The sequence below is a fragment of the Molothrus aeneus genome, chromosome 22 (assembly GCF_037042795.1).
Source record: "Molothrus aeneus isolate 106 chromosome 22, BPBGC_Maene_1.0, whole genome shotgun sequence".
Classification (NCBI taxonomy): Eukaryota; Metazoa; Chordata; class Aves; order Passeriformes; family Icteridae; genus Molothrus; species Molothrus aeneus.
The window spans coordinates 6,138,709-6,166,075 of record NC_089667.1 but is presented as its reverse complement, the minus strand read 5'-3'; the positions used below and the strand labels follow the sequence as shown (position 1 = coordinate 6,166,075).

The 27,367-nt window shown below is 43.6% G+C and overlaps 1 protein-coding gene across 1 annotated transcript; it reads right to left on the bottom strand.

The window, feature by feature from the left end:
- Positions 1-5,363: 5,363 nt before the first annotated feature.
- On the bottom strand, positions 5,364-22,398 carry LOC136565773 (involucrin-like). Its single transcript, XM_066564563.1, has 13 exons — positions 22,315-22,398; positions 15,403-15,657; positions 12,739-12,860; positions 12,174-12,222; positions 11,875-11,921; positions 10,456-11,744; positions 9,823-9,928; positions 9,419-9,565; positions 8,615-8,675; positions 8,338-8,504; positions 8,144-8,254; positions 7,695-7,806; positions 5,364-7,367 (listed from the first exon to the last, which is right to left on the bottom strand). The coding sequence occupies exons 2-13, from the start codon at positions 15,650-15,652 to the stop codon at positions 7,357-7,359; spliced, it is 2,472 nt and encodes an 823-aa protein (XP_066420660.1). The 5' UTR covers positions 15,653-15,657; positions 22,315-22,398; the 3' UTR covers positions 5,364-7,356.
- Between the last annotated feature and the right edge of the window lie 4,969 nt (positions 22,399-27,367).

Genomic DNA, 27,367 nt, shown 5'->3' with positions numbered 1-27,367 from the left:
GAATTCAGAATGGTTTAATTCTTTCTGCGCTCAAGAATTCAGAATTGTTTAATTCTGCGCTCAAGAATTCAGAATGGTTTAATTCTGTGCTCAAGAATTCAGAATTGTTTAATTCTGTGCTCAGCGATGCAGTGAATTCAGGGTTCACGTTCCCAGAGCGTGCCTGGAGCTGCCCCTTGGGAGGATCCTGGGCTCTGCCCGGAGCTCCTGGAATTCCGGAGCTGCTGCCTCTGCCTGGCCCTGCTTCACCTCAGGGGAAATTCTGAAATTCTGCTCGTCTGGGTTTCACCCAGTGCTGGGAAGGATTCCTCAGCGAGCCCAGAGGCTCTGCTGCTGGATTTTCGATATAATAATAATAATAATAATAATAATAATAATAATAATAATAATAATAATAATAATAATAATAATAATAATAATAATAATAATAATAATAATAATAATAATAATAATAATAATTTATTTCTATTATTTTATTTTATTCTATTCTATTCATTTCTATTATCTATTCTATTCTTTTATTTTTATTATTTATTTTATTTTCATCTTAAAATTACTTTTATTATTTTATTTTATTTTAAAATTTAATTTTAATTTATTTTCTTTTATTATTTATTTTCTTTTTATTTTAAAATTACTCTTATTATTTTTATTATCGTGTTTATTTATTTATTTAGTTAGTTAGTTACTTAGTTAGTGAGTTAGTGAGTGAGTTAGTGAGTTAGATTTTTAATCCAGTCAAGGTGAAGTTGGGCAAACCTCCCAGCCCTGGGTCTGCCAGAGCTCAACTTTTGGGAATGCAAAGTGGGAAAACCCCCAGATCTTCCCTGAGGAATTGAGTTCCACAGGCAGAGAGTCCCAGGGGCAATGGGCAGCTTTCCTTCACCTGGGAAGGATTTCAGAGTCATTTATCTGCTGCTGGCCACACAAATCTCAGCTGTGCGGCCAAAACAAATGAATAAATAAATATAAAAAATTTTAAAAATATAGAGAAATATATTCGTGTATATAAATATATATAAAATATATAAAGTATATTTATAAATAAAATAAATATATATATTAAAATACAAATAATATATATGTATACTTTATTAGAATTATATCTAATATAATGGGTATTATAATTTTATATGTAAAAATATATAATATGTAATAGATATTATAATATATTATATATTTGTATAATATATTATATATTTAATATTTATATTATATATTTGTAATATATTAAATATATTATATATTTAATCACCTATATATTAGATATATATTGTATATATAATATATATAATATATATTGTATATATTATATATATAATATATTATATATTATATATTTGTATATATTATATATTTATAAAATATATAAATATATATATTCTATATTTATATATAATTTATAATACATTAAAAATATATATATTTTTAAAATATAAATACAGATATATATTTAAAAATATATATATATATATTTTTAAATATAAATACAGATATATATTTTAAAAATATATATATAAATAAATAAATAAGTAAATAAATAAATAAAGTGCCTTGTGCTAAAATGGGATTCCCGGCCCGGTGGTTCCTGGCTGTGCTGAGCACACTCAGGATTTCCCTTTTCCCCAGAACTGCTCCCTGGGTGCCAGGCTGGCGTTTTCCTGGCCAGGACAGACATTTACCAGCCCCATCCAATGAATCAGCCCCAGGAATCATTGCCTGAGTCACCCTCGGGCTTGGCTGATTTATTCATCCCCAACCTCCTCTATTCAGCCTGGGAAAGGGGCAGGAAAAAAGAAGGGAAGGCTGAAAAATTCGGATTTCTGTTGGGTTTTCAAAGGGATTGGGGAAATGAGCAGCTATGGCTGAATAGCACCTGAATTCACTGCATTGTTGAGCACAGAATTAAAGAATTCTGAATTCTTGAGCTCAAGCAGCTCCTGAAAAGAGCAAAGCAAAAGCAGCTCTGGAGCTTGTGAGATCATCCCTGGTGCACGCACAGAGAGGTTTTAAACTCATTGAATTATTTTGGGTTGGAATTCTGTTGTTTTTCCCCTGTGCTGAATTAATCACTGGTGTTTTCAGTCTCTATTACACAAGATTCCTGTTATATTTACATGGCTTTGATTTTTATTTATTTCTTATTTTATTTCTTATTTTATTTTTTTATGTTTGGTACTTCATATACTATATATACTTTTAAGCTATTTTTAGCTGTTTTAAAGCAATTTTTAGCTAATTTTAGCTATTTTTATCTATTTTTCTTCCTGCCCATCAGGCTTTGAAATGATTTAGTTTAATTCCACAGCACGTGAACAAGCAGGCACTGATTTGTCAGTGAAACCCATGGCTAGCAAGTCAGATAAGCCAAATTTTTTTGTCTTATTTCTTTTTTCTCATTGTAAAATTTCACAGAAATTTCTCAGCAAAAGGAGCCACAAGTGGAATATGCTGAGTGCAAATATTTCACGAGCCTACATTTGAATTAAATTGAATTTTACCCCAGCAAATGGGCTGAAAGAACAGCCTACAAGCTCTTTCCTCTCCAGGTTTCACTCAGAGCAGGATTTGGCTCTGCTGCAGGAGGGTTTTATTTACACAACCCTGGGTTTACAATCCCGTGAGGAGGAGCTGTATAAACGCTGAAATAATCTTTTATCGCTTCTGGGGAAAGGCTGGGCACCGACTCTGGGACAAAGCCAAAGCACCTGGCTGGATTCCTGTGTCAGAAAAACAAAAAAACAGCCCCGAAGTTTGGTTATTTTGAGATAATCCTGAAAAGCAGCTGAGTCACAATTTAAATTTAAACAAATGAGGATGGAGGCCGAAGAGAGCTCAGAATTTCTCCAAATGCCACGGACAAGGCAGTGACTGGAATGGTTTATTTAAACTTTAGGCTTTGTAGTTGTGTTTTTACAATGGGAGTGTTTAATAGATGGATAGATTAAAATATGAAAATAAAATAGAATATAAAACTAGAATATGAAAATAAAATAGAATATAAAACTAGAATATAAAAATAAAATAGAATATTAAAATAATATTTTAAAATATACTCTATTATTTTAATATATGTTAAAATAATAAAAATAAAGTATAGTATAAAGATAAAATATAATATTAAAATATTTTAAAATACTTACTATTTACATATATTAAGATAATTATAATAAGATAGAATATAAAAATAAAGTATAATATAAAATATATTAGGATCTATTATATACTGTTTTAACATATGTTAAAATAATTAAAATAAAATAGAACAAAAAGATAAAATAGAATATAAAATTATATTGAAATATTTATTATTTCAATATATATTAACATAATTAAAATAGAATCTAATAAAAACATAAAAATGTTTTAAAATATGTTCTAAATTATTAGAACATATATAGAATTATACAATGATATATAATATATATCTATGTATTTTGTAAATAGATTTTATATTCTTTATTATTATTTATTATCTATATATTTACATGTATATTTATAAATTATAAATATATATATTTATAATTTATATATAAATTATTAAATTTATATATACATTATATAAAATATATTTTATTTAATGATAAAATATAAATTTTATCTCTGCAGCTCTAAGGGAGGAGGTGATGTGGGGAGCTAAACCCCAGAGTTGATATTTTCAGTGCGGGAATGCAGCTGGGGTTTTGGGTTTGAGCAGCCTGGAGGAAGTGAACGGGAGCAAAGGAGAGGAGCGGCCTCTGTCCCGGGAAAGGTCCGCAGGGTGATTTTCACTGCGTGCACTCAGCAAACACCAGCTCGGCCCCGAGCTCCGGGACCTGCCGGGTTCCGCAGAACTTTATCAGCAATAAAATCTCACCAGGGGCTGCCCTGGGCTGTGAGCGAGGATTCCATGGAAAGGTCACAGCCCCTGGCGGCTCCAGCAGCGCTCCTGGGCGTGGAACAGAAACCGGGAACCTCGGAACCCTGGGGATTCATTCCTGCTCCCTGCTGTTCCTGGAGCCTCTCTGTTCTTCATTAAATTTCATCATTTCAGTGATTTCATCACAGCCTCAGCAGAGCTGCAAAAAACAAAACCCTTTTAGTCCTACAGATCCTCCAGAGAAGGAGCAGAAAGACTGGGTCCCGCAGTGGTTATACAGATTTATATACTGAGAAAAATGCCAATCACTTCTTTTTAAAATTGTAAAAGTTTAATGGTAATAAAATGGTTATAAAAATAGCAATACAATTAGAGTGATAATAATTTGGACAATTTGGATTAGGACAATATGAGACAATAAGAACAAAGAGTTACGGACAGTCCAGGTACCTTTTCTGGGCAAAATAAGCCCGAAAAAGGACCCACATGAACAGAGGATTAACCCTTAAAAGCAGCAGCCTGTTGCATATTCATACAGCTCATCCATGGTGCAGAAATTCCATCCAAACACAGGATTCTGGCTGGGCAGTGTCAGCTTCTTCCTCTGAATCCTGACAGCTCTTCAGGCTGAGCAAGGCAGGCAGAAGTTCATTTCTTCTGATAAGGGAGCAATAAATTCTCTTTCTCTGAAAGATTCAGGTGTCCTGTGGCTGCTATCTCAGTGAGAGTCCTTTCTTTAGGAAAAAAAGTATCCTACATCCCATAGCTTCTATTTTAACATTTTGTTATAACCTAAAATTGTATTTAACAGTATAGAACACAGCATACCTTTCTAACACAACACATATCATATTCATTTGAATATTTGCAAAAAGCCAATCATGACATACCCATTTTTCACAGGGAATTAGGGTTTGGTTTTTTTTTTTTAATTTATTTTCTTTTCCTGCCTGTGCTTTGCTTACAACCCCGGCATTGTTCTCTGCCTGCCATGATCTCTTTTAGTGGGCAGCATCCCCCCTGCTCCTCAGCTGAGGATTTTGGGCTCTGGGAGGCGCAAAAATTTCTTTGAGCAAAATCCAGCAGCCTTGGGGAAGAGTCTTTGGAGCAGTAACTGAGACTGTGCAGCAAATCGGGGCTTCAAGGACGCTTTTTGTGAGGCTGAAAACCAAGCAGGGGTTGGGTTTGTGCTGTGGGTGAGGTGCCAGGGGTGGGGAGCAGCTGGATCCCTCCAGAACCTTCTGCCAGGAATTTGGGTCCTGTTTCCCCTTGGAGTGACAGGAATTACTGGAATTGGGAAATATTGGAGTTACTGGAACTGGGAAATATTGGAGTTACTGCTGGGAGAGGGGGACGCTGGAGGATTTCTGCCACCCTAAAAACCAAACCAACAACAAAACCTGCCCACACTTCTCAGCTTCCAAGCTCTGCTTAATTTGCCTTTTCCGTGATGTCCCTTCTGCTGGGAGCTTAGTATGAATAGAAGAGTACAGAAAAAAACAAGTTACTGCATGAAATAAATGTATTTATTGACAGGAAGGAGCATGAAACAATGTAAAGCAATTAACAACGCAATTAATGGATAACTGTGGTAGAATATACTGTAGAAGCAAGTTCATCTCTGAGTATATTGAATAAATGATATCTATAAGAATAGTTTAATACTCCTGTCCTTTCCCCTGAATGGTTCCCATGACTACAAGATTAATGTTGGATTATTAAATGAGAGTTTTCTATGTTTTTTTTTTTAAGAAAAACTGTGAGAAAATTCAGGTTTTTTCCCCTGAAGATGTTCATGGCTGCTCTTCTCTTTGTTCAACACTCTGCTCCACCCTCGTGATGTGGGATTTCTGGGTTGGTTTATAATGAAAATAAAGAGCTGGGTCTGACCCTTCAATCCCACAAATGGAAGCTGAGCTAACCCAGAAGTTCTTCCTTAATTGCCCTCAAATGAATAAAAAGTTCAGTGAGAGTTAAAATGCAAACAGAAGGAAGGATGGGCAGTGGTGGAGGGACAGAGAGAAATATTCAGAGAGGAAAAACATCCATAAAACCTGGGACAAAAAGGGAAAAAGAAAATATTTAAGATTATTAAAACACGAGGGAAGGCTTTGGAAGGAGGTGGATGAGTTATGCAGCTCCTCATGAGAATAACATATAATATATAGAATTTTTAATGAAATACTGAAAGATTATGAATAATTACGTCTCACTCAAGCTAAAGGAAATACAAAAGAGAACTCTTCAGCTGTTCAGGGCATCAGAATCACAGGATATGACCCAAATCCCACTGGAATTCACTTCAACACTGCCACTTCTCCAAGTTAATTCACCTTGTGCAATGTAGCTCTTGGAGCTTAACACTTAAGGAAACCCCATAACACAAAAATAACCTTTTTTTTTTTTTTACCACAAGAAACAAATGCAAAGGGTTCATTAAAATCATTCCCCAAAGATGCTGAGTACTTAACACTGGATCCTGCAGTGGTTTCACGTGGAAATCTCCCATTTTCCTCCACAGGAGACACGTGAGGAGCTGCTGGATCAGTTTTTGGCTTTGCTTTTAGGTTCTGTAAAAGTAGAATTGCTCCCTATGTAGCAAACAGGGAAGTTTCATAGAAACCAGCAAACTCGCAACCAGAAGTTAAAATTAAACGAGAGTAAGTCTGGGAAGAAGTAATAAATAATAAAATTTATCTAGTTTATAAAAATTCTACTGAATAACTCGGTTTTCTGGCAGTGCAGGATCATTTCAGCTCCTTGCTGTGCTCCCAGCTTTGTTTAAAGAAGTGATCCTTCAAGAGCTGCTCTAGATTTAAATTTTATAAAGGTAAAATTCTCTGTTAGATCTGTTGGAAAGGAGCTGATTCGAAACACTTTGTCCCAGACTTCACCTACAATCCACTAAGGGTGGAAAATTCTGATTGCATCAATAAAAAGCTTGATTTTTGTTGAAGAAACATGCTCAGCACGATGCTTTATTTTGGAAGGACTTCACCTTGAGAGTGCTTTAAAGTGTGACCACTCCAGCCTTGGCCAAATTCAGGGCCAGACTGCAGAAAATATTAAATATTTTTAATATTTAGGCTCTGAATTCCCAGAGCTCATGTTTAAAATCACTGAGGTTTTCAGTCTATCTGGATGTTGAATTTGGAGTGCATAGATCAGTTTTAGGCTGAAACCCCAAGATTAAACCCTGGATAGTCAAAATCTTTTTCTTGGGCTAAACACCTGCATGAAAAATCATCAGAGCTTCAGACCTGAGCAGAGAAGCACAAATCTGTGAGAAAATGAAGATGCAATTCTTCCTGGAGCACCTAACACTGAATTCCTGCCACAACCTGCACTGAGGATTTCCCTCATTTATCAGCTTTTTTAATTCTGGGTCCAGGTGAGATCTTTCCAGCAGTCAGTTCAAGGTATAATATAAAATATTCTATATTTTGGTGTCTGTCCTCTGCAGCAGGTGGCCCAGCAGGTGCAGGTGGTGAGAGCTCTCAGCATTTCCCTGCAAGGCAACAAAGCAGCAAATCTCAGCCCAGTCCCAGCCCAGCTGTTCCTGCTAAAGCAGGAATAAATTCCCTCATTTTTCTGGCTGGTTTTGGGGGAGGAAGGAGGTTTGCAAGGAAAATGAGGGAATTCAAAGGCTGGGATGAGGTGCTGAGCGCTTTTTCCAGCAGCTCCATGCTGTGGAGGTTTGATCTTGATGATTTTGGGGTTTTCTTTTCCACCCCAAATGATTCTGTGGGATGGGACAGGACTGAGCCACTCCATCCCAGCTGCTGAGACACACAAACCCCCAACTACCTGAACTCCACCTCCTACCACAAAATACCTTGGAGAAGGACATCAAGGAGGTCTGAGGATGACAAGGAGCCAAGGCCAGGTGAGTTATCTGCAGCTGGGGGAGCGGGGATTCCTCTGGGAGCGTCCAGCAGGCTGCAGCTCTGGACAGTGAAGAGACCAGAACAGTCCATTTCCAGCTGAACTGCACTGAAATGATTTTTTTTTTTTTTTTTCTCTGCTGGGTGCTGGGAGAACCTCAGTGACTTGAAATGGGGCTTTAAATCTGTATTTCTAATGGAAATCTTGTTATATTATTGCATTTATTACATGCACTCTGGTGGGAACTCTTATCTGACCGAGGCAACAAAGACCTTGTAAAAGACAAGAGAGATGCAACTTTTTTTTTTTTTTTTTTTGCTTTTAAGCACTGAATATTTGCCTAATCCTGGAAATTAATCTTGGAATTAGACATTGCCTGTGTAAAGCAGCCATGGTTACCTCCTGAGGAACATCCTGTGCCTGGGCTTTATGAGTCTGAAGCAAACACATGAGCTCTGTGTTCTCCTCGAGCTTTAGGCAGGGGGTGGAGGTTGGACATGAGTGCAGAACCTGCAGATGACAGCAAATCCCGTGGTTGCACAAGGACAGGAACACTTAAGGCAGGCTGGAGATGTGCTGGGCTTGATCCTCACCTGCAGCTGGGGCTCTGCTCCCATCTGGAGCAGGCAGAGAATCCCCTCCAGGATTTGGGCTCTCCGGAGCCTCAGGAACCTCCCGGCGCTGCTGTCCCTGGCAGAGCCCTGGGGCTCTGTCACCAGCACAGTGTGGGCAAGGGCAGCACAGTGCAGGGGGGTCAGACCTGCGTGGGACACCATGGCACAGTCAAACCCAGTGCCCGACCCCTGGCAAATCTGCATTTTAGGGATTTGGGATCTAAGCCAAGCCCCGCGCTGGAGCTGTGCCTCTCACCGTGGTGGTCAGGCAGATCCACTTCCACACACACCCCATTGCTCTTGCAGCTTTTCAGGACCTGAAATGAGGAATATCCAGGTGATTCCTGACTTTTGCCAGTGCCAAAAATACCCTTTCCTCCCCCCAAATCCCTCATAAAAATACCCTTTCCACCCCCAAATTGTAGCCATGGTATTTTCTGAAAAATCCTTTCTTTAGGATTTTTTTCTCCTGAGAAGCTGAGAGGCCTCAGGAACAAAATGCAAACAATGGTTATCTGCTGCTGTGGAATGCAACAGGTGCATCTGGGATTGGGCTCATGTGGTTGTTTCTAATTAATGGCCAATCACAGCCCAGCTGCCTCGGACTGTCAGTCACAAGCCTTTGTTATCATTCCTTTTCTATTTCTTTTATTTCTATTTATTTCTATTTTCTATTTATTTTATTTATTAATTTATATTCCTTTATTATTTTTATTGATTATTTAAATATCATTCATTTAAATATTATTTATTTATTATTTTCTGTTTATTATTTTATTTCTATTCTTGCTACCCTTCTGATGAAATCCTTTTTTCTATCCTTTTAGCATAGTTTTAATATAATATACATCATAAAATAATAAATCAAGCCTTCTGAAACACGGAATCAACATTCTCATCTCTTCCCTCATCCTGGGACCCCTGTGAACGCCACCACACCAAATCCCTCTGTAACCACATCAGAGCAGAGCTGTATGGAACACCCTTGGTTATTTCCAACACCAGGAGGTCCATGAGTTGCTTTTACTCCACCTTGGCCCCACCAGAGCCCCCAGTTTACCTGCAGAACCCTCAGGTAGCCATTCTCTGCACACAGGTGGAGGGGAGTTTTCCCAGAGCTGTCCTGCTCGTTGACGTTGGCTCCCAGGGAGATCAGGTCGCTCACCATCAGGTGCTGGTTCTTTTCTGCAGCAAGATGTAAAGCAGTCTGAGAAGGGAAGAAGGGCACAGAGTTGCAGTGGAAGGCAAAAAAAAGTTTAAAAACAACAACATTTTTTAGATAATAAAGTGAGGAGTTGGGATTTTGGGGTTCTGTTCCCATTTGTGCTCCATCACTCCCTCCCCATTCCCATTTTCCCCTCTTTTCCAGGACAGCAGAAGGATGTTTGGTGCTTGGCTGGCGTTTGACAGAGGCTTTCAGGGGATAAAAAATGACTTTTTTTTCATGGCAAATGAGCCTCCTACCCTTTTCTCTGCATCCTTCTCGTCAATCTTGTTGAGGGATGCAAATCTTCGGGCCAGGGCAAAAGTCAGAGCCCTCCTTCCCTGGGCAACAGCCTTGTGCAGCAGCCTGGAAGAGAACTCAGTTGGGAACAGGCAGAAGGGAAAGGAGGGGTTAAAACCCCCCAAAGGAGTGAGTAAAACCCCTGAAGAGGGGGGGTAGAAAACACCCCAAAAGGAGGGGTTGAAACACCCAAAAGCAAGGGGTAGAAACCCCCCAAAGAAATGGTTGAAACACCCCAAAGGAGTGGTGAAAACACCCCAAATGAGGTGTAAAAACACCCCAAATGAGGTGTAAAAACACCCCAAAGAAACAGTTAAACCTCCCCCAAGGGAGGGGTAAAATCACCCCAAAGAAAGAGTTAAAACCCCCCAAAGGGAGGGGTAGAAACCCCCCAAAGAAATGGTTGAAAGCCCCCAAAGGGAAGGGTAAAAAACACCCCAAAGGAACAAGGAGAGTGCATTGTAAAGCATAAAATACTAATGCTGGAAAAATGCTGAAATTTTGGGATGTTTAAGGGTTTATTGCTCTCTACAGTAAAAGTGCAGTTGCTGATTTTGTCTGCAAAAAATGGGACAGAGAGGGAGGGGTAAAACCTGTTGCCATTTTCATCAGGAGCCAGCAGCTCTTCCTCTGGGATGTTCCTCAGCAAATTTTCCTCCCTGCGCAGCTGGAACTGGAAGAAGGAGAGGGCAGAGAGGTCCTGCCTGGTGAAGGAATTTGGGGTCGGCCTCAAATGTCCCTCCACATCTGGAGAGCCCCTGGGAGCTTCCAGCAGCATCTCTGCCAAGCTGGGGACTGCAGGCGTGTCCTGGGGTGCAGAGTTCCTCAGGAGACATTCCTGGGGTGAAAAATTCCTTGGGAAACCCTTGTGGGATGAAGAATTCCTCAGGAGACATTCCTGGGATGGAGAATTCTTCAGGAAACCTTTCTGAGGTGGATGATCCCTCAAGAAACCTTCCTGGGATTGAGGATTCCTCAGGAGACATTCCTGGGATGGAGAATCCCTCAGGAGACATTCCTGGGATGGAGAATCCCTCAGGAGACATTCCTGGGATGGAGAGCTCTTCAGGAAACATCCCTGGGGTGCAGAATTCCTCAGGAGACATTCCTGGGATGGAGAATTCCTCAAGAAACCTTCCTGGCATGGAGAGTTCCTCAGGAGACATTCCTGGGATGGAGAATCCCTCATGAAACCTTCCTGAGATGGAGAATTCCTCAGGAGACATTCCTGGGATGGAGAATTCCTCAGGAGACATTCCTGGGATGGAGAATTCCTCATGAAACCTTCCTGGGCTGGAGAATTCCTCAAGAAACCTTCCTGGGATGGAGAGCTCCTCAGGAGACATTCCTGGGATGGAGAGCTCCTCAGGAAACATTCCTGGGATGGAGAGCTCTTCAGGAAACATCCCTGGGGTGCAGAATTCCTCAGGAGACATCCCTGGGATGGAGAATTCCTCAGGAGACATTCCCGGGGTGCAGAACCCCTCGTGAAACCCTCCTGGCAGCTCAAGGGACCATCCTGCACCCACCAGCCGCCCCCATTCCCGCCTGTCCTGGAGAAGATCCCAGGCGAGCCGGACCTCTGGGTGCTTTCCTGCTGACCATGGCGGGCAGGCTCCGCCTGTCCCCTCAGGATGGGGTGGAAATCTCTCCCGGAGGAGCGGGGGTGAAGCTCTGCTGGTCCCTGCAGGCCCCCATGTGCCTCCCCGCTCTGCCAGCGGCAGCTCTGCAGCTCCCGGCTGAATCCCTGCCAGAGCCCGTCTGGCACAGGGCGCTGAGGCTCCTCCCCGAGCTGGCTCTGGTTCAGATCCTCCTGCAGCACCTCCACCAGGATGTCGAGGTCCTCCAAGCCTCTGGGGCTTTGCCCAGCGCTCTGCTTGCTCTGAAACAGCAACAGGAGGAGGAGGGAAGGGGAGGGAGGCAGACATGAAGTGTCCTGTTCTCCCTGGGTGATAGAACAGGAATTCTGCCCCGGGAGCCTGGCACAGAGGGGTTCAGGGTGTTCTGCATACCTGTCTAAGCTGTTTCTCTGTATAAGGGTGAGATCTCCTCTTCTCTGCTGGAAAAAAAAAAAAAAGGGAAGGAAAGGTTCAGAGCTGAGGAGAGGCACACACAGAGCAGAGATTGCCACCAGCACTGCCCCAGATAAGAGCCAGATAAGCCAGGCAGGGTGGTGATGCTCAGCTGGAGTGGAAGGGACCCAGCAGGGACCACTGAGCTTGGGACAGGAGTGCTCTGGCTCTTTGGGTACCTCACAGGGATGATCCTGCTAGCAAAGGAGGCTCAGTTACCAAGTGAGGCGTTTCCAAACCTGTTTTTCCTGAGGATCCTTTGGCTACCATCTTCACTGCTGAGGCTTCCTGAGGAGGAGACAAAACCACCCAGCTTCAGTGTGAGGAGCTTACAGGGAGGAGAGATGAAACAGTGGCAAATACTGGGACATGAACAGGGTGCAGTTGCCTCCTGGGCTATGGGTTCTGCTCAGCAGGGGCTGCAGATGGACAGATTTCCACGAGCGGGCAATTAATTCATGGCAGCTTTAAAAGGATCTTTACAGCAGCCTGGGAGTTGATCAGCTCCTTGGGCTGCTTTTGCAGGGTCTGGAGCAATATTTTTGCTGTTTATTGGGCCATCTTTGCCTTGATTGAATGATGCACAGCACCCATGGCATGGATGGGCTCCTGCTGCCACTGCCTTGGGACTGCCCCTAGCCCAGCCCTCGTTCTGTTTGAAATTTGGTTTATTCTCCACTTTTAAAAGCATTGGTGGCTGGAAGAGGCAGCAGCTGCAGGTGTGACCCCTGCAGACACCCAGTGGGGTATGGCTGTGTGCCCCAGGGTGCTGCAGGAACCCTCCCAGCCCTGGGCATTTCTCACCTTGCCTGGAGCTGGGTCCAAGCCTTTGGAAAGTCGGATTTTCCTCAGCAGTTCCCGCACTGGCATCTTCACTCTCACACCCATGTAGCGCTTCTGAGGGGGATCAGAGCTAAGTTCAGAGTCTGGAAAAGTCACAACACGATGCTGAAAGTGACACAATTGTCTGAGCTGCTGGGGAAGGGTGGGAGGGCGAGGGCAGCCTGGGGAACGGGCTCTGATCCCCGTGCTCATCATCACTTGTGGGAAATTTCCACATCTCCCTTGGCTCTGCTCAATAACTCCTTCAATGAATTCCTTCTCAGTTTTCCTGCGTGCCACAGAGCGTGGATTTGCTTTTGGGGAATGTGGATTTGCTTTTGGGGAATGGAGCATGGATTTGCTTTTGGGGAATGTGTCAGCGGTGTTTAGGTGTCTGCCCCTCTCACACTCTCATTTTCCTGTGTTGTGGTAAATCTGCCTTTGCACTTTCCTGTCCTGTGGTTTGTGAAATTGTTATCAGTGCAACAAGGAGCAGAATTTGTTCAAAATTAAGATGGGGATGCTCTGTCCAGTGGCTTTGCCCCGTGGCTCTCAGTGTGTTTGGGAGTGTTTGTGTGCTTCAAAGTGAAACAATGATTTTCTGCACTGAAATGGAACAGTTACTTGAGAATATACCTCATTGTCCAAACAGGCTCTCTCTCTGTCAAAACAAGCTGCTCTGTGATTGTTTGTGTTAGGTCTCCTTGCATCTGGTGCCTGCATCCCCAAACTTGAAAGACTTGCCCAGATTAGGAGCTTAAATCCATTGGCTTTTGAAATACCTTTTATGTAACTCTGGCATTCACATCCCTGCCTTGTGTGTCCCCCTGCCTGGAATAACCTTTATCTAAAATTCATTCAGTAACAGATATTACCATTAAAAAATTACAGATTTCATGCACCAGATCAGGGCTTTCCCAATGAAATATGGAAATGAACAATGGAGAGAGCCCCAGCTCCAAGGGAAGCAGAGCCTGGGATCCTGAGAGCAGGAGAAACTTTCTGCTCCCACTGCAGCTCATGGCAGGAGGAATAGAAACAGCTGCTTGTGATCAAACACAATTCAGGATGAAACAACACAACAGCCTGAAATGAAAGAGGTGCATTGGTCCAGAGGCTGCTGGTGCTGTTAAATCAAACGGGAGCTGCCTGAGCCAATATTCCTGACCAAAATCTGTGTGTGGGATCTGCAGGAGGGGAAGCAGGGGAGCTCAGCAGATGGGAATGGAGCAGCTCCTGGTGAGAGGAATGGCGGATTTGTCTTTCCAAACCAGCTGTGGCTCTGCTGGTGGATAAAACCAGCACTGGGAGAGAAAAGAAACAATAGGAAGCATTCCACTGATTGATGAATGGAAAAAGAGATTTGATTTTACAAATAAACTTTAGGTTTGCTGAGAAACAAAATGAGACATTGAGAGATGAAAGAAGCAATGGGGAAGAAAACCCCCTAAATTCTGTAAGAATTAAAAATGAAAAGGGAGGGTTATACATTAGAGGGGAATCTCTGGTATCAGGTGTGTTGGGGAGTCTGAACCTCTCAAGTACCTCAGCCAATGGGGAAAACCCCCTAAATTCCATAAGAATTCAAAATTAAAAGAGAGGGTTGTACATTAGAGGGGAATCTTTGGGAAATCTCTGGGATCAGGTGTTCTGGGGAGTCTGAACCTCTCAAGTACCTCAGAACTGGGGAAAGAGAGAAGGGAAATGTGGCTGGAAATTGGGAGAAAAAGGAGGCTGCATCCTCCAAAACTTGGAGAGACCCCAGGGGATGCCCCATGGCCTCTCCCTTGATTGGAATAAAGCCAAAGGACTCCTCTGTCTCCTGTTTGGACACCAACCTCTGGTGTTTGTGGGTTCATTTTCCTCACCCTGGGATGGCAGAGAGCAGCAATCCTGGCAGGGGAACCAGCCCCACAAGATGTGGTTTCTTGTTGCGCGATTTTGTTTCCCAGCCCTCCAGCAGGAGGGAGCGATCCCCATCCCGATCCCGAGCAGCAAATGGTGCCTTTGGAATGGAGATGGGGCTGCTGTTCTGTGCTGAGACTTCTGGCACTTCTCAGTGTTTAACCTATCACTGAATAATCAAAACACTGAACTCTCCAAAAGCAGAGTTTGTTTCTAGAAATGATTTTTTTTTTTCATAGATTGGTGTTTTTGGCAATGAATTATTTACTGTTTGGAGAGCATTTCAAAGGTTATCTTGAAAAGCTTTATAACAAGCTGGTAAGATTGCTATGTGTTGTTATCTGGGAAGAGTTTCCAGTGACAGATCAGACATTTCCTAGGAACTGAGGGACTCTGCAAAGGCCGTGATTCACCAGCCACACTTTGCTGTGACTTTGAAATGTTAATAACTCAGAAGGTCACATCTATTACCCTGCTGTTAGCTCAGAGCCAAACTTGCAATTCAGAATACAAATGAGCAGCAAAGCGCTGGAGATGGACAGAAAGGATGGAACATTGGGCATCCTTTGGAATTTCTGAGCTCAGCAGCAGAACACAGCAAAATCCAGCCAAGCCTGAGTGGGGGGAATCTGAACATCTCTGGGATTGCTGAGCTCGCTCTGTGCTGCTTAGAGCCCCAGGCCCCGCCAGCCGGTGCAAGAAGCACAAAGTAGGGAATGGGAATAAAGATTTTTCTCTTACCAGCAGGAGCAGGCATCCCTGGAGGGTTGCATGGAGGAGGAGGAGGAGGGTGGTAGATCTTGGGGCTCGCCACGTTCAGCTCAGTTAATCCAGAGTCTGGCAGAGATGGGCTCTGCTGGAAGCAGCTCTTGGGACTGGCAGTTTCTCCAGGCAGGGGAGATCCCTGGCCTGGGCTGTAGCCACAGATTTCACTTTCACTCATGTTTTGGTTGACAAGCAGCTCAGGGCTCATGCAGACTGTTTGCAACATCTCCACTGTGTGTGTGTGTGTGTGTGTGTGTGTGTGTGTGTGTGTGCAGAAAAAGATGAAAGAGAAGAGGGGAGGGAAAAAAAGACCCTGTTCAGTTGTGTTAAAAAAAAAAAAAAAATCAATCCAGTATCACATGGAGACCGTGGCAATGTAATTAATCCTCCAATGTAATTAGCTGAGTCCAGCTTCCCTCTTGTCTTTGGAGCAGCAAGTTCCAGCAGGGGAAGAATGAAACCAGCCTTGGAATCCCAGCAGGCACTGGAGGCAGCTTTTGAGAGTTTCTTGGCTGCAGCTCTGCTCTTTATACTCAGGTATGGTTTGGAGGATGGCAGCCTGGGAAGGCTCCACCCTCTTTCCTTACAACCTGAGCAGCTGATGAGGAAATGAGTTTTCCCAAGAAAAAGCTGAGCTTCAAGTTGATTTTTTTTTCCCCCTGCTGTGAGAAACAGGAAAAAAAAACCCCAAAAACTGATTTACTGGGAAGGGAAAAGCAACCTCTGACTTGGAGTTGTGCAAGTGAGTAAAGTGGTAGTAGATCCTCAATTAAATGTTTTGGGAATTCTCAAAAGCGCTTTTCTGGGATAGGGTGAGTTTTGTTCTCAGTAGCTGGTGCAGTGCTGGGTTTTGGATTTAGCAGGAGAATATTTGATACCAAACTGATGCTGCTGTGCTTGCCCCAAATGAAGGAATTTTCCCAGACAGGAGGTGCAGGAGGAGCCCTGAGGCAGCAGGGCCAGGACAGCTGACCATGGCCAAAGGGACATTCCATCCTGCAGGAAAATTACCCATGGTTTAAATTAAGGGACTGAGGCACCAGTTTCAGGGCAGCAGCTGGAGGGAGCTCTTGTGTTTATTGTTTTAATTGGAGTTTATTTATTTATCTCTCTGATAATGAAATGATTATGATGAAATTATCTCTCTGATAATGAAATTATAATAATTTCCTTCCAGTATTCATCTATTAAACTGTTCTTATCTCAACCATGGTTTTTGTACCTGCTCACAGCTCTCTCCCCACCCTGCCAGGCACTGTGGGGTGTGTGGTGCCACAGGGGTTAAGCCATGACAAATGGGGACACTTCCTATAGGAAATCTATTTCCTCGTCACCAGATCTCAGTGTCAGATCTCAGCTCCATTCCCATGTCCCTGGGAAATGTATTTCACCCTGTGGGCTGTGCCATTTCAACTGAACAAGCAGATATTTCTCTTAAGTAGCTAGATTGAAAAAAGGATTACGATGTTATCAGTTCCATCTCCTTCCCTGGCTGTGCCCTGGAAAGCATTTCAGATTTAATCCCAAACAAAATCATCTTTTCATCTTTGCCCTCAGCCTGGGCAGAGAGCAGCCAGACTTTCTGGGGCAGATTTAAAAGAACAAGATGACATTTGAGCTATGATTTGAAGTGGGCAGTGACTCCTCTCCCTGGCCTGGCCAACCCCATCTCCTGCTTTCTCTGCACCGGGAGCAGCAACCACAGGCTCAGGGATGTTGAAAGGATTATTCAGGTATTGATCAAAGGAGATTTGGTGCTTGTAGAACAAGCAGGGAATCAGGAGCTGATCTGCATTGCAGTGACTCTTCCCTGGCTGCCTGCCCCACTGATTATTGCTGCCTTTAATTAATGCAGCTGGGAACGGGCACGGGTGAGGGAGAGGCACGGCTGGGGCCAGGCTTTGCCACCATCACATTTTCTGAAAAGTCCTCTCTGCCCAGGATTCTTCTCCTGGGAAGCTGAGAGGCCTCGGAGAAAAAGAAAAACAATAATTATCTGATGTGCTTCTCCTGTGTTTTGCTGCTTTGGAATGTGGTTTGGACATTGTTTACCACCTGGTCATTATTTGATTGATTTTATGTTAATTGTTTTAACTTAATGGCCAATCATGGTCAGGCTGTGTCAGGACTCTGGAAGGAGTCACAAATTTGTCATTATTATCTTTTAGCCTTCTGTCTGTATCCTTTCTGTATTCTTTAGTATAATATAATATATAGTATAATATAATATATAGTATAATATATAGTATAATATAGTATATAATATAATATAATATAATATAATATAATATAATATAATATAATATAATATAATAATCAGCCTTCTGAGAACATGGAGTCAGATTTACCACCTCTCCCCTCATCAGGGTTGCTGCAAATTCCACAGGGCTTCACCTGCACCCTCTGTTATCCCTGTGAAATCCCTGCAGCTCAGGGCCTGAAGGCACAGGGAGCCAGCAGTGAGTTCCCTCCTCAGTTTGTCCCAGGGGAAGGGATTTATCAGATAAATCTTTCACTTTTGGATTGTGTTTGCCTGTCTGACACAGAGACAGCCACAAGGTGTCCCTTCCTCTAAGGGCACTGTCACTACAGGAAATAAATTCATTATATGGAATAAAACAATGTGGAGATGCCGCTGTTCTTAAGGTAAAATGAGGAGTTTAATTTCTGACTCCAACATTCATAGATTTCCAAAAGTGACAGTGCCACCTCTCCAATGACACTGCACAAACCAACAGCCCATCCAATTTCTCCTTCTCCATAAAAGAATGAAAAACATTGAGTTATTTACAGAAAGTGTGTGAGAAAGTTCATTACAAGAATGTCAACATCAGAAGGATTAGAAAAACTTTAAAAATCAGGGTGACAGGACACCTCCTGCTCTCTTTGGGGAAATATTTCCCTTCCATTCCCCCTGCTTTACTGCATGGACTGCATGAGTCCAGGAGGAGCTGGAGCCAGGATCCAGAGCCTCAGTGCCACAAACCCCTGTGTTATCCTGGAAATGTCCTGGAAATACCCTGGAAATACCCTGGAAATACCCTGGAAATACCCTGGAAATATCCTGGAAATATCCTGAAAATACCCTGAAAATATCCTGGAAAGACCCTGAAAATATCCTGTGCAAGTCTCTAGGACGAGGCACCACTTCAGGAACTCCTCCAGTTCCAACTCCACCATTCAGGAACTCTTCCAATTCGAGGTGGGAGAATTTGGCCTCCTGCAAACAGGAAATTACTGCAGTGACTCACTGCATTTATTGGCCAGTAAATCACATCAGAGATTGCTCCTCTTTCTATTCTCCTCCAGCCCTTATCTTTAGGGAGATAGTTTTATCTTCTTGTTTATAACTTGTGATTACATCCACAGTAAAGCAGGAATTGGCCGGGGTTTGGCACAGGTGTTGACCTGCACTGGTGAGGAATTGACCTTTCTGTGGCACAGAAAAGGCCAAAATTGCAATTTTCAGCCACAAAAAGTGAGGTGGATTTTCAAATCTGGTGAGGAATTGCCCTTTCTATGGCACAGAGAAGCCCAAAATGTAATCTTTAGCCACAAAAAAAGAAATGGATTTTCAAATCTGGTGAGGAATTGCCCTTTCTATGGCACAGAGAAGGCAAAATGCAATCTTTAGCCATGAGAAAAGAAGTGGATTTTCAAATCTACCAACAAACCCCCTTGGAATGTGGACACTGCGAGGTCTCCAGGGCTTTGTATTTGTTTAACTGGGAATTTTGTGGTTCTGCTTCCAACCTCAACAGGTACCTGGCGTTTTGAAAGAATCCTTTGTTGCTCTAATTTCAAACAGCTCCCACGAGTCTTGCTCTGCAAACAGGCACTGCTGGCTATGAGCTGTCCACCTCCAGCCCCATCCCTGGCTGCTCAATAGCAATTTTCAATCTGGACCCTCTAATAACGCTGCATTGAGTCCTATTTTATCCACCAAGGCAGGGCAGGCTCCAGCTTGCACAGCAAGCACAGGGAGATCCCAAAAATGACTTTCTAGGATTTGTGGATGCTGCTTCAGCCAGCGCTGATTCCCACAGGGAGCTCCCTATGGGCTGAACTATTTCATTTAGTACCCAGTGAAACCTGGGCTGGGGAAAGTGGTTTTTACTCAAGAGTGTGGAATAATTTCATTATCTTCCACAGTTTTAGTGATTTCTTTCTTGTGTTTTTTTTTACACAAGAGTGTGGAATATTTTCATTATCTTCCACAGTTTTAGTGATTTCTTTCTTGTGTTTTTTACTCAAGAGTGTGGAATAATTTCATTATCTTCCACAGTTTTAGTGATTTCTTTCTTGTGTTTTTTTACACAAGAGTGTGGAATATTTTCATTATCTTCCACAGTTTTAGTGATTTCTTTCTAGTGTTATTTACACAAGAGTGTGGAATATTTTCGTTATCTTCCACAGTTTTGGCGATTCCTGTGTTTTTTACACTCTCCGTGCTTCCGTTCTAAAAAAAGGGAGAAAATTTCAAGTATTAAAGGTGTAAGAAAAGCAGATATGATTGGGTGAGGGTCTTCAGTGGCAATCTGGGGCAGGGGTGAGGGTCAGGCTGGGTTTGGGCAGAAACAGAGATGAGCTTTTAGGAAAGACAGGTTTGCACTGTAGGAAAAAGCACATCATCATTTTTGTTCTGGGGTGGGGGGGGATTTTTTTTCTCCTTTGTACATTCCTGACATCCTGATGGATTCCTGACATCCTGATGGATTCCTGACATCCTGATGGATTCCTCACATCCTGATGCAGGAATTCAGATTCCTGCCGTAATATTTTCAGCAGAAATAACCAGCACCCTCTGAAGTTCTCAGTGAAAAATTAAAAACCCCTGCAATGAGGTGATTTGTGATGGGCAGCTCTGCACAACATCTCTCCCTGTGCACGTTCAGGCCGCGCTGCCCGAGGTTTGAGCTCCTTTTCTGCCTTTGCATGGAGGGTGAATCCTGTCTCTTCCCTCCTCCCTTGTTCCTACATGTTCCCGAGCACACACCCACTTTAACAGCCTCTGCCGGGGTAGGTGTTTGTCTGTCTCTCCCTCTGGATGCCAGCTCGGATCCCACCTGGCTGAAAAGCCTTTGTTGCAAAAGGTTTCCTTTATTAAAATCCTCCTTTGCATATTTGGGAGGGGGTGGGTTCGATTTGCACTGATGGAGAAAGGCAGGAGGAGGCTCTGCAGAGCCTGGTGAGGTGACAAACAAAATGTCAGGAGAGATTTGAAAGCTCGTCTTTAAAGAGAATTGTGCATCCCTAAAGGTGAACATAATCTGCGTAAATACATCCCGAGATAAGTGGATGGGGAGTGTTGAAAAGGCTGAATAATGGGGATATTGAAAATGAAGAACTGGAGTGGGGTATGGGTGGATTTTCCCCCGGGAGGCAGAGCAGGGATGCGGAGGCTCCATTTGCATGGCAAGCGCTGCAACTGAGATGTGACAATTCCGGCGGTGGCGGGGAGGGGGGGTTGTGACATCGCTGCGGGGTTTGTCACACGCTTTCGGAGTAAACATCCACCCGATTAATTACCCTGATTAATTACCCACGCCGGCACTGCCGCGGGGTCAGCTGGGGTGGCTGGGAGCGGTGTCCTGAGCTGGGCGATGCTTCACAAAGTAGCAGAACCTTCTCTGGGGGAGCTGAAAACCCCTGCTGAAGGCAGGAGGGCACAGGGGGCACCGCTGTGACGAATCCCAGCATCACTGAGGCTGGAAAAACCCTCCAGGGTCACCAAGTCCAACCTGCGACCCATCCCCACCCTGTCCCCAGCCCAGAGCACTCAGTGCCACCTCCGGCCCTTCCTTGGGCACCTCCGGGGATTTTAAATATCTTCATTACTCTATATGTTATATTTTATTCTATACTTTTTTCTCTATATTTATATTTTAAATATATTCATTATATCTTCATTATTCAGCCCTTTAAACACTCCCCATCCCCTTATCTCGGATTTACAGATTATGGTCACACAGATTACGTTCACCTTTAGAGATGCACAATTGTCTTTAAAGAGGAGCTTTTCAACCTCTCCTGATGTTTTGTCACCTCATCAGGTGACACCTCCTTGGGCAGCTCCTTGCAGTGCCTGGCCACCCTTTCCATGGGGAAATTCCTGCTGATGTCCTCTCCTGCTGGAATTCGGGGCTGCTCCGTCTCTCCTTCATGTCCCTGGATAAGATCCCAAATCCTCTCCTCCTGGCAGGGAGCCGTGCAGAGCCACAAGGTCCCTCCTGAGCCTCCTTTTCCCCAGGCTGAGCCCCAAGGTCCCTCCTGAACCTTCTTTTCTCCAACCAGAGCCAGAAAGTCCCTCCTGAGCCTCTTTTTCTCCAGGCTGAGCCACAAGGTCCATCCTGAACCCCCTTTTCCCCAGGCTAAACCACAAGGTCCCTCCTGAGCCTCCTTTTCTCCAAGAAGAACCAGAAAAGTCCCTCCTGAGCCTCTTTTTCTCCAGGCTGAGCCACAAGGTTCCTCCTGAGCCTCCTTTTCTCCAAGCAGAGCTAGAAAGTCCCTCCTGAACCTCTTTTTTTTTCCAGACTGAGCCAGGAAGTCCCTCCTGATCCTCCTTTTCTCCAAGCAGAGCCCCAAGGTCCCTCCTCAGCCTCCTTTGCTCCAAGCTGAGCCCCAAGGTCCCTCCTCAGCCTCCTTTGCTCCAAGCTGAGCCCCAGGGTCCCTCCTGAGCCTCTTTTTTTCTCCCGGTGAGCCCCAAGGTCCCTCCTGGAGCTCCTTTTCTCCAGGCTGAGCCCCTTCCCAGCTCCCCAGGGCTTCTCCAGCCCCTCCACCCCACAGGTGAGGCTGACAATGGCCCTGTCCCCTGCTGGGTGATCCCCATTGTTTCATTTCCAAGAATTTCCTGGCCCTGACTCATCCCTCCTGGTGCTCCATGGTTACCTCCAAATGTTTTCCTTGGATCCACAGCTCCCTGGTGGCGTGTTCAGACTGTTTTTACCTCCCTGAAATGCTGCACCGTGACGAAATTCCTCCTGTGTGGGGCTGCTGGGAAGGCTCTGTCCCCCTCAGAGGGGAACTTTCCAGAGTTTTCACCTCTTCAGCACAAGCAAAGCTCTTCTCCCCTGGGATATCATTTCCTAATTTTAATGCAGTGATCAGATGCAGTTGATTGTGGATGACTTCTCAGCTGTGTGGTCTTGAATTGCAGGTGATTAAAGGTGAAGAAATTATTTTAATCTGCCCGGTTTTGATGCCTTGAGGCATCTGGGGATGGGATTTGGTTTGCCCTTGGTGCAGCCCTGGGAATTATCAGGCTCCACTGGGAACGATGCAGTTGTGGGCTTGATTTTTGGTGGATTTCTGGAAAGATGAGGAAGGAAAGGAGCCCTGAGCTGCCGTGGGAGGGGTTTGCTGGTGTTCCACGTTTAAAATGCGCCGTTCGACCTAAAACTGCCCGGTCTGAGCCGTTCTGTGCAGCAACAGTGACCTCCCCTGGGCAGGAGGAGCTGCCAGCGCTGGGTGCTCCTGTTCCAATCCAGAATGGAATTATCACCCCGTCCCAAATGGAATTGGTCACCCAGTCCCAAATGGAATTGATCACCCCAATCCCAAATGGAATTGGTCACCCCAGTCCCAAATGGAATTGATCACCCCAATCCCAAATGGAATTGGTCACCCCATCCCAAATGGAATTGATCACCCCAATCCCAAATGGAATTGGTCACCCCAATCCCAAAGGATATGCTGCACTTCCCAGCTTTCCAAATAAGTTTGGATCAACTTTCTTATTAATCACTTTTCTGACAGAGATCTTCATCAGTCTATACTGCACAAACATCCAGATAAAAGTTTAGATTTGGAGGCCTAATAGGGATGGAAAGACAACAGGAATGAATCTTATTACTGTAGCATTTTGATGGCTTCTCCTTTGGTTGTTCCTCATTTAATCCATTTTCCACTAAGAAAGTTTTTTATTCAGACAACAACAACAACAACAACAACAACAAAAATCAGACATTTCCCTTCTTTTGTTGGGGTTTTTTCTCCTTCTGATTTCTTTGCCAAGCAAACCTTTAGGAATCATCTGCTGTGGTTTCAAAGGCAGCCAGTGTGTGCTCCCTCAGCTGATCAGCGCTGGGCTCTTAGCAGAGCACCTGAAATGGGAGATGGAGAGGAGAATTCAGAGGAGAATTCAGCCCTGAACTCAACCCTGCTGTGGGATGCAGCTGATGAAGCCAAACCTGCTGGTGGCTGCAGTGAGGACTTTGCTGAGCTCTGAGAGGTATAATTTGGATTTTGTGGTGTTGGAGGGGTTGAGTTACAGAAATTGCTCTGCATTTGCAGTGCTGTGGGCTCACATCAGAGGATAAATGGCTGGATTTGATGAGTTTGCAGTGATCAGGGAATCCTCTTTTATTATTCTTGAGCTCTTCCTCCTTCCCCAGCTGCAGAGGGGGAGATTCCTCGTTCCTGCAGAGGCTGGGGTGATAATTCCATGATAAAATTGCCCTTTCTCCAGGGCTGGGAATGGCACAGTCTGGCTCTCCACACCAGTCACCTCGCTGCCCCTTGGAAATCAGAATATTTTTATTTTTAGCCACAATTATTATTATCAACCAAGGGAGGGAGCTGAGTGGTTTAAGATGTTTCACTCTGCCGAGTCCTGGGGCCACGTTCCTGTTAAATTTTAATGGGAATGCTCAAGGTTCCACCTCCCTAGAACAGGGCTCAGGGATGTTTGTTCTTGGCATTATTTTTCACCCCTTCCTCCCGATGCCTCTGGAAACAAAGTGCACTCAGCTCCTGAGCTCAGAAATGAGAGGTGATGGGGAACAATGGCTCATTTCCTCAGGCTGGACTGGCTCCATGGAGGCAGACAGAAAAAATGGGAATTAAACCCATGGGGCTTCTTGGGGTTTTGCTCTTGAGGTGAAAACCAGACATTAGCGCAGAGGAATTGGCCACATCCATTTGTGCAGGCACAGAAGAGATCTGAAATAAATGTTAATTTCTATTTGCAAACTCTGAAAGGCACTGGTGGTTCATCTTTCAAACAAATAACCTTCAGTGCTGGCATCAACTGCAGCTCCAGGGCACCAGGGCAAAAGCATTTCCAAGCTCAGCACTTTCTATTCCTTCTGAAATGCAGATTTTTTTTTTAGGCTACCTGAAGTGGTTTGGGAATTTCTGTGCTGTTATTTGGGCTGAAGGAGATTAGAGCAGAAAGCACAGGGAAAAATTGCAATAATTAGGTTTGGCTTTTGAGACGTGTTGTGAAATATTTTTGTAGAAATGAAACTGAATTTTAATTTGTGATGAATGAAAAGCAGAACGAGGTCAAGAAAATCGAGAGGAAGGTAAAAAATAAATAGAAAATGTTTTTCTGTCCCGGGTTGTGTCACTAGATGGTGCTGGAAATCAGACCAAAAAAACCCTCAGCAGCAAAAAACCCTCATCAGATTCCAAACAAGTCCAGCATAAGGGGAAATAGAGGAGAAGGAGTGGAAATTTAATGTTGGAACAAATCCGATGTTTGAGGATGATGTGTGAGGGCTTCCCTGTGGTTTAACACGTGCAGAACACGGCAGAAATTCCATTTTTAATGCTTTTCCCTCCTTGCAGAGCTGATGTCTCAAACAGTTGTGTTGGTTTCTGACAGCTCCACTGGGAGCTGGCACAAAGGGGGGGTGGGAGGCGCAGAGCTGGGTTCAGCAGAGCTCAGGCGAGGGCTCGGGGGACTCACAGCAGGTGGGGTTTAAATGAGAGAATTGTAGAACACACCAGGGCCGCGTGGCACAGGAAATGTCCCCTTCTCGTGTCCCTGCAGCTCACTGGGTAACTCAGATCTCGTTTAATTTCCACCTATCCACACCAAACCCCAGTTTCAGCAAAGCTGAGGCCTATTCCTGGCCCAGCAGAGGACAAACTCAAATTTAGGATGCTCAGGGTTAACATTTTGGGAGCTGAAGCCACAAAACCACTTATTTTTTTTTGGAATCTGGGTGCTTGAGCTTCTCCATTTACAGCTGGGTGTTTTGAAGGATCGTTTCTCTGCTTTGCTGCTGCAATACAATGCCCTGGCCCGCAGCCAGGCCAAACAGGCTCCTTCCAGCTCTTGCACAAGAAATGTCTCCCTCACCTTTGAATTCCTGCAGCACTTGGGAGCTGCTCTTCTCTTCAGGGCCTCAAAGAGCTTCTCTTGCTTAAACTGGGTTTTTGCACGTTGGCAAAATGGGGAATTTGGGCCCCAAACCCCCGAATTTTCACATTATTATCATCTATTATTATTATTATTATTAGGCACCAAACCCCTGAATTTTCACAATAATAATAATAGAAATAATAATAGAAATAATAATAATAATAATAATAATAATAATAATAATAATAATAATAATAATAATAATAATAATAATCTCTTAAATCCGGAATTTCAGGGCTGAAATGTCCCTAAAAACCTGCAATGTTCCTAAAAATCTGCAATGTTCCTAAAAACCTGCAATGTTCCTAAAAACCTCCATGTCAGGGACTCTGGAGCCTGATCCTCAGCCAGGGCAACTGAATAAAACCAGAATTAAGACGGGTTAAATTGCACCTGCTCTGTATTAAATCTGGCAGCAGGAAAATTTGCTTATTTGGGGTTAATAATTAAAGCCATACACAAGTGGGGAGAAGAAAATAAAGGCCCTAAATCCATTTGAGTCCTCTGAAAGTCACAAACAACAATGGGGTTTAATCTGGGCTCGGGTTTCAGAGCCCTTTCCCATCCACCCAGATTTTATTTCACTGCCAGTGGCCTCCATCCAAATTCCTTCAGCATCAGGGAAACAACTCCCACTGAGGTCACTCCATGGCTGCAGAAAAAATGGGGAGAAATTGTTTTATTGAGGCATAAAAATGCTGCTTGTTCTGTGTGTGGTTGGACATGGGGACAGAAAAAAGCCACGGAAAATAAAGATTTGGAGATTTGTGGGCAAAAACAGGTGAGGGCTCCCCAAAGATGCTCCTGCAGGGATGGGAAAGGTCAGGATTGTGGTCATTGCTTGGGAAGTTATTGCACTTTGCCTGAAAAAGGAGTAAAAATATTGTTATTATTTATGCTCAACCTCAAAGAGTAGCCTGGAATGGATAAATAATTTTGGTTTCAAGAGAAACACAAAGCAAACCCAAAAAAAAAATTCTGTAGAAATGGAATTTATTGGGATTCTGGCTGGTCTGAGAGGATGCAGCAATGAAAAATCCCTGCTCTTAAGGTCAATATCCAAATTAATGATACCCAAAATTAACTCTTAATTATGAAATTTGATCTTTGCATAATAACTCTGAATAAGAGCAGAACCCTGCAAAACAGCCCTGTAAAACTTCTGAGCTTGCTGAGCTATTTGATTTGTTAAATGATGTGTATTTTATTGCCTTTTTGGTTTTCTTTGGTAATTGTGACAGCTGATATTTACCTCAAAATAAGGAAGTTCATCCTGTTAATCAGCAAGGCTGAGAAATGCATTCAGAGGCATTAAATTCCTTTGTAGGGGGATCAGTGAATCTCCAAGGGTTGTGACAGAATTTTAAAAGCCAGGCCTTTGTTTCATTGAGCTGAGGCACAAAATTGAAGGAGAAACATCTCACCAAAGCCAGACTGCTGCTGTAAACAGATCTGTTTTACAGAAATTGTGTTGTTTTGCCACAGGAGAGATTTCCTTGGGATTATTCTTGCTTTCATTTGCCTGAGCCATGAACAAATAAATGATGGCTCTGGCAGCTTTTGAGGATCAGCCTCTCTGCCCAAACCAGTCCAACCTGGGCATTGTTTGGGTTGGTTTCTTGCCACGTGTTTGTTTTTTATTATTATTATTATTATTATTTTTATTCTTCTCGAGCGCTCAGTTCCCATGAAAGTGCCAACAGCTTCCCCTCCTTGCTGGGAGTTAATATTTCATTAGCATAAATCATTCTGTGTCTTCTGGAGCCTGACCTAATTTCTCCATGGCTACAA

What these genes read in the sequence shown, in the direction of transcription:
- LOC136565773 (XM_066564563.1), bottom strand. Translation starts at nt 15,652, where the DNA reads ATGTTGCAAACAGTCTGCATGAGCCCTGAGCTGCTTGTCAACCAAAAC. An exon ending in GCTACCTGAGGGTTCTGCAG is followed by an intron (nt 8,676 to 9,418) that starts GTAAACTGGGGG and finishes TCCTCATTTCAG; the next exon opens with GTCCTGAAAAGCTGCAAGAG. An exon ending in CACAGGATGTTCCTCAGGAG is followed by an intron (nt 7,807 to 8,143) that starts GTAACCATGGCT and finishes TTCACTGTCCAG; the next exon opens with AGCTGCAGCCTGCTGGACGC.